This window comes from Hipposideros armiger, unplaced genomic scaffold (assembly GCF_001890085.2).
Source record: "Hipposideros armiger isolate ML-2016 unplaced genomic scaffold, ASM189008v1 scaffold_51, whole genome shotgun sequence".
In the NCBI taxonomy this organism is placed as follows: Eukaryota; Metazoa; Chordata; class Mammalia; order Chiroptera; family Hipposideridae; genus Hipposideros; species Hipposideros armiger.
This window is the reverse complement of record NW_017731401.1, coordinates 4,896,385-4,909,322: the sequence shown is the minus strand read 5'-3', so window position 1 is coordinate 4,909,322 and position 12,938 is coordinate 4,896,385. Positions and strand designations below refer to the sequence as shown.

General features: G+C 36.9%; 1 protein-coding gene across 1 annotated transcript; it reads right to left on the bottom strand.

Moving 5' to 3' along the window:
* Window positions 1–5,552: 5,552 nt before the first annotated feature.
* LYZ (lysozyme) lies at window positions 5,553–10,348 on the bottom strand. The gene is made up of 4 exons (XM_019640503.1): window positions 10,173–10,348; window positions 8,698–8,862; window positions 7,005–7,083; window positions 5,553–6,459 (listed from the first exon to the last, which is right to left on the bottom strand). Exons 1-4 carry the CDS (start codon window positions 10,306–10,308, stop codon window positions 6,393–6,395), a joined length of 447 nt encoding a protein of 148 aa, XP_019496048.1. The 5' UTR covers window positions 10,309–10,348; the 3' UTR covers window positions 5,553–6,392.
* Window positions 10,349–12,938: the final 2,590 nt, after the last annotated feature.

Here is a 12,938-nt window from a genome sequence, read left to right as displayed (position 1 = left end):
TTGGGCCAGTGAAGCAACATCCTCCACAACTAGACTGAAGAACAAAACAACAGCAACTTGTCTGTTCCCCTTCCCCCGATTCCCCAATAAAATCTTAAAAAAAAAGAAAAGAAAAGAAAATATAAGAACATCTGTATTAGTTTGCTAGGTCTGCCATAACAAAATACCATAGCCTGGGTGGCTTAAACAACAGAAATGTATTTTTTCACAGTTATGGAGGCTAGAAATCCGAGATCAAGGTGTTGTCAGGTTTGGTTTCTTATGAGGCCTCTCTCCTTGGCTTGCAGATGGTCATCTTCTTGCTGCATTCTCACATGGCCTTTTCTCTGTATGCAGGTATCCCTGGTGTCTCTTCTTTTTATAAGGACACCAGTCCTGTTGGATTAGGATCCCACCCTTATGACCTCATTTACTCTAAATTATCTCTTTGAAGGCCCTGACTTCAAATATAGTTATATTGGGAATTAGGGCTTCAACAAATGAGTTTTGCAGGGTCACAATTCAGTCCATAACTACATCAGAGGACCAGTCTAGTGATTCCAGAGAGAACAAAAAAACGGAAGGAAGGAAATAATAAATGATTCAAGAAAGTTTTCTAGTACTCAAGATATAAGTTTCCAAACTGAAAGATCCTACCAAGTACCCAGAACAAAGTTGAAGACAGATTCACATCAAAGTACCTCACTGTGAGCTTTGAGAACATTGCAGGTAAAGAGAAGATCCCATATACTTCCAGGTTATAAAGAAACCAACATCAGAATGGCTTCAGATTGCTCAGTAGCAACATTGGAATATAGGGAGCAATGGAGTTCCCTCAATTTGATTTCCTAGGTGGTCCTATTGCAATGGACCACCTTCAAAATTATGAAGGGAAATTAATTTCAACTTAGTATTCCATACCCAGTGAACTATCAACCAAGTGTTTGAATAGAAGAAATTTCAGATATGCTAAGTCTCAAAAAAAAAAAAAAAGTCCCTCTCATGTACTCCTTTGCAGGAAGAATTTAGATATGTGATCCACTAAAATGAGGGAATAAACCAAGAAGGAGGAAATTATGAAATGCAGGACACACAATAAATATCAAATATGAAGAGAAAAGAAGAGAATCCAAAGATGATGCTGAAAGAAAGAGCCCAGGATGATAGCTATGTGTGTTAGGTATAGACAGCAACCAGTCCCAATTAGAATTGGCCAGAAATCTTTGGGAATTACTGCTTTAGAAAGATGAAATTGACAAAATTCTAGCTGCACCTGAAGCCTTGAGAGGAGATTTAAATATTAAACCTAGAGTTTGGGTGTTGAACTAATAACACATACACAGAAAACTAAGCAAATTTAAGAATCATGCCATTATTAGCTGTAGGGCAAATAAAATCTTGTATAAGAGAAGAAAGTAATTTTATTTATGCCTATGTAAATACTAAGTATTGACTTAAGAAAAAATAATATACATTGGAAATAATTACATTGGAAGAATGGGCTTTGGGGAAGGGTGCCATGTGTTGGCAATGGGAAAGGAGGAAATAGAGCTTAATCCTTAACTTCCATAGTGGGAAGTCAATATCATAAAATGGAAAAACCAAGAAGAAGCAATATAAGCATAATACCTAAAAGCATGAAAGTAAATATAAAATCATTAATATTAAGCTAAAGGAGTAGAAAGTGGTTGCATGTGAAGGGGAGAAATGGGGAGGTACATCTTTCATAACAAACCTTGTAGAACTATTTACTCTGTAAATATTGAAAATTTATAACCTTGTTAAAATTTCAAATTATTTTAAAATACAATGTGCATAATAGTCATGCATTTAATTGAAAAATATGTCTATGAGTGATATTAGTCACTCTTGATTATAATTTTTAGTAATTCCTTTTAGCAGCTTCTAAGAAAATATTTTTAAAATGAATCTGCTAAATAGTGCAAGAAATGTGCTCTTGGGGCTTTGTTATAATTAGTGCCACGTGAAGAGCTCAGTTATCATCTGGAGTATCACTCTACATTTCAAATAATATCCTGGAGTGAAACTAAGCAACATAGGAATTGAGTTTCTGTTTTAAATGATCAAATGTTGATTTCGATTTTTATTCTGTTCCCACAATAAGAATAAAAATTTGGGGAACTTGGTTCTACTAAAATAACAGATATGGGTAAGAAATAATATTTAATCAAAAACACTAAGCAAAACCTTCAACAAACATTGCTTTCCCTCTTCAGCCAACTTTGGTACTTTATGGTTGTTTTGTCCGTCATCCTGTGTTGCTGGGCTATCCTGGTACCTACCTCTTGGATATATCCCATCTGTGTATGTGAGCTGTCACTCTTCAAGTCGGCCTAACCTACCTTGACCCATTCTTCGTATACCTCTGGATATCCTGATACGAATAAACCTATAACCTTTCTGGATTTATTCATGCTAGAGTGGTCCCAGAATTTTGAAGCCTTGGGCTGTGCCTATATTGGGTCCCTCTGCTGCCCTCTCGTGGCTGGTCTGTGCACTACATTCACATAGACTTGAGACTTGACCTTTGGAATCCCAGCAGCTGTTGTACTGGAATTATGTGGGCTTTGATGAGTAAGAAAAATATTAGAATGCTCAACATGGGGAAATATACTAAAATAAACAGAAAAAGATTTAAGTTAACTGATATTTTCTGAGTATGTATCACGTTGCAGGCACTGTTTTAGGTATTTGGAATATGAGCAAAAACAAGAGTAAAAAATTTCTGCCCTCCTTCCTATTAGGACAGAGGCCCCGCATGGCATGTTAAAGATGTAACATAGTAAAGAAGGTGCCCCAGATGTGGGGGAAGGGGAAGCCCAACGATGGGTATTAGAGCCTGAGTGGAGATCATCTATTCCACGGTGTGGCAGTGTTGGGAGATTGGTTACATACAGGCAAATTAATGAAATACATTCCTATACTAAGAATACATTTTAAGGATACTAAGGACAATGGGAACCAGGTTTCTCACTGTCAGAGAAAGGAGTTAACTGTAAATGAAAAAGGAGAAAACTTTAATGAATCCTGTGGTGTGGGATTGGAATTGGAGGTATTAATGTGAATTCGATATAAATAGATAGATATAGAGATAAACATACATATATCCTCTAGCTCTGTCCATTGATGGGGATCTGTGAACAGTGACACTCTAGTGTCCAGATCTTGTTTTTTAAATACCATTAGCCACTGGGAAATCAGTGATCTTTGGAGAAATGGCTAATTCCAGGGCTGGAGCAGAAACAGAACAAGGTGTTAGAACATCTTGTGCCAGAAAACAAGAAAGTGCTGTAAGAATGATGGGGATATGTCAAAATGACTCAGAAGCTAACTTGCAAGGGCTCTACTGGCCGAATGAGGGACAATGTGAAGATCAAAATAAATGACAGTCATGGATTATAATTCATTATAATTTGAATAAAATAGGAAGGCATGGGTCTGTACTGATATAATAAATAAATAAATCTATAAATGGAAAATTTGATGAGGAACAGCCTCAAAGTACCTCAGCCCACTCCCAAATGCTTTACAGTGGAGGTAACTGCAGATATGACCTTAGTCTAAGCAATCAGAGTGAACATCATAAGTAGCAGCATATTTCAGACCTGCATGCCACCTAAGAGGGTGCAGTGAGAAGAACACAGCTTCACCTTGGCGGTATTCCTGCTGAAGACGTATAACCTAATCTAATCAAGAGCATCAGAAAAACCTTTGGACATTTTACAACATAGCCAGTGTGTGGTCTTCAAAAGTGTTAAAGTCATAAAAGTGAAGGAAAAAAACTGAAGAAATGATCCAGAGTGAAGGAAACTCAAAAAAAAAATGACAACTAAATATAACATGTTTCTGAATGAGATCTTTTTATTATGAGGAACTTATGGGGTGAATTGATGAAATTGGATGAAAGGTGATGATTAGGTATTAGGAATGTATTGATGTTAGCTTCCTGATTTGGATGATGTTTTGAGATTATTTAGGAATTACACACTGAATGATTCAGGGCCACTGGACACCATGTTGACAGTCTACTGTCAAACTATTCAGAAAAAATAAAAGGACCCTTTACTGTACTTGCAGATTTGAAGAAAGATTGAGGTTACTTCAACTGTCTTTAAAAAGTGGGGGAAAGTCTCCTTCTGGAAGTTACATTTCAGCAAGAAGAGACAAATGAAAAATTAAGTATAATATGTAGTTTATCAAATGATTATAGGCTTGAGCCCTGGGGCACTCCCACGGTTAAAAATTAAATAGCAGAGAAAGAGCAAGCCAAGGACTAAAAAAAAGCAATCAGTGAGGCAGTACATAAATGAGAAGCTAAAGAAGAAAATTTTTTCTAACAGAAGGAAGTGGTTCTTTTGTCAAATGCTGCTGAGAGATCAAATAAGAGCAGAGAACAGGTGATCGCTGGAATTGGCCCCAAGTCATGGAGGAGCAGTTTTAGCAGAGGGGGGATGGATAGCAGCCAGATTAAGGATTGAAAAGAGAATGGGAGGTGAGGATATGGCATTGGTGAGTATAGATACCTAATCCCAAAAGTGTTGCTGTAAAAGGGAGCAGAGAATGATGTAGAAGTTGGAGGGTTATGTTGGGTCAATGGAGAGCTCTTCGTGAGATGGGAAGTTACCAAGGCAGTTTGTACAATGACAGGGGTGATTTAGCAAAGAGGGAGAAACTCAGGATTCGGGAAACGCTCTGCCTAACTTGGAGTAATGACAGGGATGCAATTGAGCTTGCGTATGAAGACACAGCCATTGGCAGGAGCAGTAGCCCTTCCAGTAATAGCAGGGAAGGAAGGAAGAATGGGCCTAGGGGAAGGTGTGGCCACTGTTAACGTGACAAGGAGCAGACAATATTGTATGAGGTTGCTTCTATTCTCTCAGTGTAATATGAGGCCAGGTCATCTGAGAGTGGAGAGGGGTAGAAGGTAAGTGGTTGGGCATGCATGCTGGGGCTTTGAAGAGAGAGGAAGAGAAGTAAAATGGTAATAGTCATTTTGGAGAGTGGGGACACCAACACAGAAGCATTGCAGAGAAGTGACTAAGATGGCCAGGCAGACTTGAGGGCCCATTTAAGATCTGTGGTTGAATTTAAAGTGAGAACTGTCAGCATGCTTGTGGATTTTTTTCCCCCCAGGAATATCCAGGTGTTTGGGTACAGGTGAGGATGTAAGGAAATATTAACAATGCCAAATCATTATTTTCAAATATACAGAGGGTGCCAAAAAATGCATACACATTTGAAGAAAGGAAAAAACTTATCGGAGGTGGGGGGTTGTGGATTGGGGGAGGGGGGTTGTCACTTTATGAGGGGTGAAAAGCATAACTATTGCAACTAACACTTGAAACTAATAATAAAAAAATTTTTTTTAAAGCAAAAAAAACCCTATAAAAAATAAAAATAAATTAAAAGGGAAAAAACTGTATTAAAATTGTAATAATCTATACCAATAACAAAAGATGAATACAAGTCATGTGTATACATTTTTTTGGCACCCCCGTACATTTTTTTTCTTCAGAGATACTAGGTGGGTCTAAACAAAGAAAGACAAGGTATGAGTTGCAAAGCCTTTAATGGTAATGTTAATTTTTTACAACAAGGTAATTTCACATCAGTGGCTAATTAACATTATTTCAATACTTGCATACTCATCTGCCTCCAGATTTAGCCATAAAGTATGAATCTAAGTTAATAAAATTAAGACACAGCAACAGTTCATCTTATCCTTCTTTATATTCCTTCATGATCAGCAAGATGCATAAAAGAGTTATTTAAAGGGCTAAAATAGATTGCTATATAAATCGTGAGTTTATTTTTAAAGCCATAGAAAAGCAACATTTCGAATAAAACATTTAAAACATGTTTTCATAAAAACAAAATTCTGAATTCAGGCTGCCTCCATTTGGTATTCTGCTCCTTTGTAAAATGTATATTGCCCAACAAAGAGTGTTTGTCTTTTACTGTTTTTGGGAGTGACCAAACAGATAAAAACATCAGATGCACACACAGAGGGGATTTTGCCTAAGATCAATGTGTTTTAAGATAGTCTTATGGTACATATTTATCAAATACTGAGGAGTACTTGTATCATTCAATATGAAGTCTGGGTTATTTCTTTAAGAACTGAATGTGCTGGAGATATATTTGAAAATCAAGATTTTTAGATAAGTTTTTACCAGCGTTAGTTCTGTTAGCAAACTGAAAACAGTTGTAGGCTTAATATCAAATAATAAACACATTAGAAAACATTTAGCATCTTAGAAGAAAGACCATGTTTTGCCCCTGCTTCTGTAAAAACATTATCATTTGAAAGAATGGTCATGTGAACTTCTACTCAGCTACTATTCTCTTACGATGAAAAGGAGACAAAATGAGCTGAAGAAGGAAAATTCCAGTTACACTCCGCAGCCTCGAGTATACTGAGTGAGGTCCCGGTTTTGACAATGATTTTTCCATGCCACCCTGTAGGAAACAGTGAATGAAATGGTGATAAGATTAAAGCATATTGTCATTGTAATATACATACTTCAAATCCTTTGGGAGAACAACATATTTTATCAATACATGAAGTACAGGCTATTGATAGATGCAGGTGTTGCTATTATTAAATGGAGATATGTACACCAAATACTTCACTTCTCGAACCCAAAGCCCTTGCTAACTCATAGAATGCTGAACATAAATGTTGAATCACATGTATCCCCAGCAGCAACTTTAAAGTTCATTCTACATTTGCTTCATTCCAAAAATAACTTCAAGATATGACAAGAAACTGGTGGAGTGTGGAGAATCTTAAAAACTCTAGAAATCCCCTAAAATTAATTGAGGAGTAAAACAGAAAGACTCTGAATCAGTTAGATTGTTTCTAAGTGATGCATTGTTTAGCATAAGTCTAAAGCTGCAACTTTTAGTTCTCAGTAGCATACTTTGGTGTTTGAGAATCTATTCTCCCTTCTCTCATAAACAGTAGGGTAAAATAACTTTTCCCTTTAATGCTTAGAACATACCATGCTCTGATGCCTTGTGGATCACTGACAACCCTCTTTGCGCATGCTACGGCTTGAGTGATGTCATCTTGCAGCAAAACTGAAAAAGAGGTGGTGAGGAATGAAAACAACTTTCACAGAAATTTCATTTTAAGATTAGGTTTAGCCAGTTTTATTCTCTCAGACTGAGAAAAGGATACTAAAATCACTATATTTCCATGAGTCTGTGCATCTATGAATGGTGGAGGAAATTTTTTTTTTAATTCCATCCCATTTGGCATTAAGTAAAGCATTATTTTTCTCATTTACGAAAGTCATTGGAAGTTCTGGAATTATTAACTAATGTGATAGAAGGTTCTCTTTGTACTAGGCACTACAAAAGAAAAAAAAAAGAAGAAAGAAGAAGAGGAGAAGTAGAAGGAAGAGGCAGAGGAGGAGGAGGAGGAACCAGCCTAGCCATTTTTGAATGAGCAATTCTACTACTAGAAATTTCCCCTAAAGAAATAATAAAAATGCACTCAAAGATGTATGCATAAGGCATTTCATTGCAATTAATGAAAGAAGAAAATGGAAACAGCCTAAGTGCTTAACAGTAAGAGTTGAATCAGTAAGCTCTAGACTATTTATACAATGGAATTCAATTCATCTTTTTAAAATAATGAAGATTGGTATTTGTTGACATAGAAATAATTTTGTGTGATTAAAGAGCAAATTGCAAAGCAGTATATATAGGACAAGTTCATTTTTGTCAAAACACACATTGCTTATATGTTTATATGTGGGTACATATGTGCATGATCTAGCTTTACATTCATATACATGATTGATAATATATTCTAGAATAATGTTTACCAAAAGTTACCAGTGATCATAAATCTCTTGGTAGTAAGAATTTTTATTCAATGACCACAGGTTATTAAATAATACAAAATATTTTAAAATAAATTAACTGGATATAAAAGAATATTCCAAGACTAATCTTCTCTATTAGGGATTTTAACATTTAAAAATCTAACAATATCTTTTTTACAATACTTCACCAATATTTAATGCACTAAAGTTTCCACAGGTTATTTCTATTTTTATGTGAGTTTAATAGAACATTTGTTTCACCCCAATTAAACAAATCCATTAATTAACTTGTTAGATATGACAGTGATTATATAGGAACTGTATTTTTTGGAGATGCAAACTAAATAGAAATGAAAAGCCATAATGTTTCTAATTCACTATTAAATCACTCAGCAAAAAATATACATACACATATATACATAAAATAAACAAATATGACAAAATGTTAACAACTGTTAAAGGGTGTGATAGGCTGTTTATTATACTGTCTCTAATTTTCTGTATATTTAGGATATTTCATAATAAAAAGTAAAAATAATTTTTAAAAAGGACCACATGACCAAATTATCCCTAAACCTTGAATAAGTGTGGGGAGTGACATTGTTCCTGACAAAGCCACTTACAATAAATTAATAGGTCATTCCAGAACTTTTGTATATTAGAAAACAGCAAACTTTTGTGATACCAGCTCCTTAATTTCTTACTTAGGAAATTACCAGGAAGATAATAAAGAGTTTCTAGAAGTTGAATAGAGTTTTTCTAGGTCCCTGATGAACCCCTCAAGACTTTTTCATTTGTATTGAATTCTTGTAAGTATAACCAGATGGGCCCTGTGTCATCACTCAAAGTTATTTTGTCTTACCGTTGCAGGATATATGGCAGGCGTTAACTGCTTTTGGGGTTTTGCCATCGTTACACCAGTAGCGGCTATTGATCTGAAATATCCCATAATCAGTGCTTTTGCTTCCAGGATTGTAGTTTGTAGCTTGTGTGTTATAGCTACTTTCCCATTGGGCCAAACACACCCCTGAAAAGAACATATTTTTAATAACAAATAGCAACATCACATGACTTATACTGCATTCCATAATCAGTTCTATTTAGCCAATTCTGTGATACTATGACTCACTTTGTAAGTATAAAGATATATTTTACTTGTAAAATATTTTAACACTTTCATGTTAAAGGGTCCTTAAGAGAATTGTTTGGTTAGCAAATCATTTGTAATACTAATGAAGCAAGGTAACATACTTTTTAATATTTAAAATATTAAAATAGCTGTTTCTTTCATTGCTAATATCCCTCCCTTGCTCCTATCCCTCAGGCAAGATTCAGCCTAGAACAGAAAAAAACACAGGTTTTGAGTGGATTTTTTAATTAATAGTAGATACATACGCTGATGGGAAAAGGCTTTTTATTAGGAAAAATAAGGATTTTCTTGGAGAAAGACATTTTCTTATGAGACCTAAAAGTGAATTTGTGTATCAAATTAGAATCTGGAAACAAGAGCTATAGAAGAGGAAAGACTAATATATCCATCCATTCATGTATCCATCCAACCATTCACTAGTTCATTCAAAAATAGTTATTTAGGGGAAAGGTTTGAATTTAATCTGGAAAATGGTGATTACACTGAGAAATAGGGACTAAAAATAAAGTAACTTTTACACAGGGCACATCTTGGATTGTGTGGAAGAAAATGAAAACAGCTAATGAACTAAAGTGAGTAAGAACAATAAAATGTCATTTCATGCTGCATTTCAGGGATCTTTACATAAACAGTGATTGAGGAAGACATAGGTTCCTACTGTCCCTGTATTGAGATTTCAACATAGTTAAAAAAAACAAAACAAAACAAAAAACCTCTATTAGAAACCCCACACCATGCAGGGAAATTTAAAAAGAGAAAAATACTGCATTGCTCTAGGCTCGCAGAACCCAAGTTCCAAATGGGAAATGGCTGGAGTCAAGCACCAAAGATTTGACACAGACATCCCAGGCGCTCAAATGTATTAGTCAGCCTGCATGTGCCACTGAGTCTGCGGCAACTGGCACATTCAGCAGCGCTAGAAAGAGTACAATGGGTCCTGGTGTATTTAGCATGGCATAGAATTTGTGGTACCATGCCCCCATTCTTTCATCTGGTATATCTGATTCTAAAGGAACAAGTTGACGTGCTTAACCATTTTAAGTATATAAACCCTCAAGTCAATCAATGAATGAATAAATAAATAAGTCCATTCACTCAGAGCCCCTTTCTTATTATTATTCATCCTCTATCAGTATCTGTTCCACCCCTGGCCGACTGTTTGGAAGCATGAAAAAGAGTTAACTTACAGTTTGGCAGGCTGATTCCCTTGAAGCCGTCCATTCCCATTCTTTTCAGAGCTCTGGCAAGCTCACACCTTTCAAAGACCTTGCCCTGGACGGTGGCAGCAAGGAGGAGAAGCCCCAGAATAAGGAGAGACTTCATGTTGAATGAGTAGCCAGACCACTCGGCTGACCAGGGTTGGGTGGCTCCAGTATTTAACGGCTTTCAACTTCCTTCTTCTCCATGTGGTTTAAAGGCTCCACCCTTGGAGATATGTGGACACAGGAACTGTTTTTTGGCTCACTGACTACAAAAGGTCTTTTTATGTATGAAAAGAGATGCTGATGTCCCAAGACTCAACTTATAGGAAAATGATGAAATTACATTGTTTAAAAGATCTGCCTCAGGAAGAACTGAGATTAGCACTGTGTCCAAACAGGAACGTTCTCCTGTATTATTATGAAATTTAGCAACTATACACAACAGCAAAAATCAAATGAACATTTTACACAACAGAAAATGAGCTCTGAGCTTTGATTAACATTCATTTTCATTCACTTGTTTTGTGTGTACTCACTATGTTGTCTTCACTTTTTTCACTTAAAATTATTTTATTTACACTTTCCATGAAATAACATGACACATTGTCTGTCATTTTAATAGGTATATAGCACTTTATAATCAAACCTTCAAGAAGAGTAGCAGAATATGCTACCCGAAAATCTGTCCCTTTGCCATAAGGGTAATTTTGAGCTGAAGGCAATTGGGGAGAAGCAGAACCATGAAAAGCTCTCTGGAAGCAGAACATAAATTCGTGCAGAAGTTAATCACCTCCAATCCTAGATACTTATCAGCCCTGAGCCGGCACCAGAGGACTCTACATAAAAAGTTTTACTGACTAGCTGTTACCTTCCTTTAGTCCCCCACACATTTAGCTTCCCACAGCTCGCTGCCCTTGGACTCCTGGGACTCTTTTCTTCTGTCTTGTCATTCCTCTAAAAACGTATTTTTCTTGGTTAAGATGCTAGGTAAGCCCAAATTTTAGCCACCTCTTCGAGTTACTCCTCCCTGCATTTCTCACAAGTATATAGGAGATGTGCATGTAAATAAATGTGTTTGTGCTTCTCTTGTTAATCTGTCTTTTCTTATAGCGCCCTCGCTGAAAACTTAAAAGAGTACAAGAGAAAATATTTTTTTCCTCCTGTACAGTTTCTGGCAATAAGCATGGGACAGTAAAAGGCTAGAACCCTTCACTCTCCCTAGAGACTGCAGGTGAGATATGGGATAACTGACAACAGGTCAGCAGGAGGTAAGAATTCTTACCTGTCTCCCCATCTGACTGCAGTACCCAGTCAAGAGAGGAGGATAAAAATTTCTCCGTGTCCTTTCCAAATTCATAATGGCAGGAGAAAAACATTTTTAAAAATGGATCTTGAATCACGACTCTTGTAAATTAGATTTGGGGTACCCACAGGTTATTGATTCTGTGCCTCTCAGAAAGTCATGTTTCCCTTTGTCTCTGTCTTTTGTGTCATTTATCATACAGATGAAAATCATAAGATGAGAATTTTCATTTGGCTTATTTTATGTACCAAAATCTTGGCTTTGTGGGCTGAGTGGCTCAGTTGATTAGAACACGAGCTCTGAGCAACAGCATCACCGGTTCAATTCCCACATGGGCCAGGGAGCTGCGCCCGAGCTGAGCTACTGCTGAGCTGCTAACAGGTGGCCGGATGGCTCAGCTGGTGAGAGCACGTGCTCTTAACAACAGGGTTGCCGGTTTGACTCCCACATGGGATGGTGGGCTGGGCCAGCCTCCTACCCCCACCCCCAGCAACTAAGATTGAAGGACAACAACTTGATTTGGAGCTGATGGGTCCTGGAAAAAAACAACGTTCCCCTTCCCCAATTCCCCAACACTGTTCCCTTCCCCAATTCCCCAATGAAATCTTTAAAACAAACAAACAAAAAAACTTGGCTTTGTAACCAGCAAGAATATTCTCTCTGGTTTCTGCCACTTGAGGAGGGTGGGTAATGCGGGTTGTCAGGCATGTGTCAAGGCAGCTAGCCAGCTGGCTAGGAGTCTAAGACATGTAGTGACAAGCAGCATCCTGCTTGTCCAACTGTGCCAGCTTTCAGAGGAGTTTGTCTTAATAAGGAGTCCCAGTATATAAAGGGCCTTTGTCATCTGTACCTTCATTGCCTTGTTTGTGCTGGAAAAATCCCTATCCCAAAATCACCTTACTGGTAACCAGATTAATGGATTTGTGACTTAAGGTGTTTTACTTTGTGGGACATAGAAGTTTCCTTACCTGTGACAATGAAGGTCTGCTTTCTTAGGTTCTCTTAGGAGTGGCTCCCCATCTTGAGAAGGCTGCATCTTTTGCATGTTCTTTGGGGACAGCTCTTGTGTCCATGGTTAAGCCATAAAAAAGGCTTATTGGCTTGGAGTCACAATGGAAATAGGAATACCTTTGAAGATCTGGACAGCTAAAAATCACATCTAAAAATATTATTAAGAGAGCTCTTATTCTAAACAAATGTCCTATTGGTATCTATGGGAAGATCAGATTAAAGAAGGAAAGAAGAAAGGAAGGAAGGGGGAAAAGATACAGAAGAATGCCTTGGCTATTGGGAAAAAACAAAACAACACTTCCTTAACAAGATTAGTAGGTGAAGATAAGGCTTAAAATAAATGTAAAAAAACTACAAATGATAATGAAGCAGGTGTAAAACTTATGTAAATACTGATAGTTAGGAAATAGCTTTGACAAAGGCCCCCCAAAATGCAC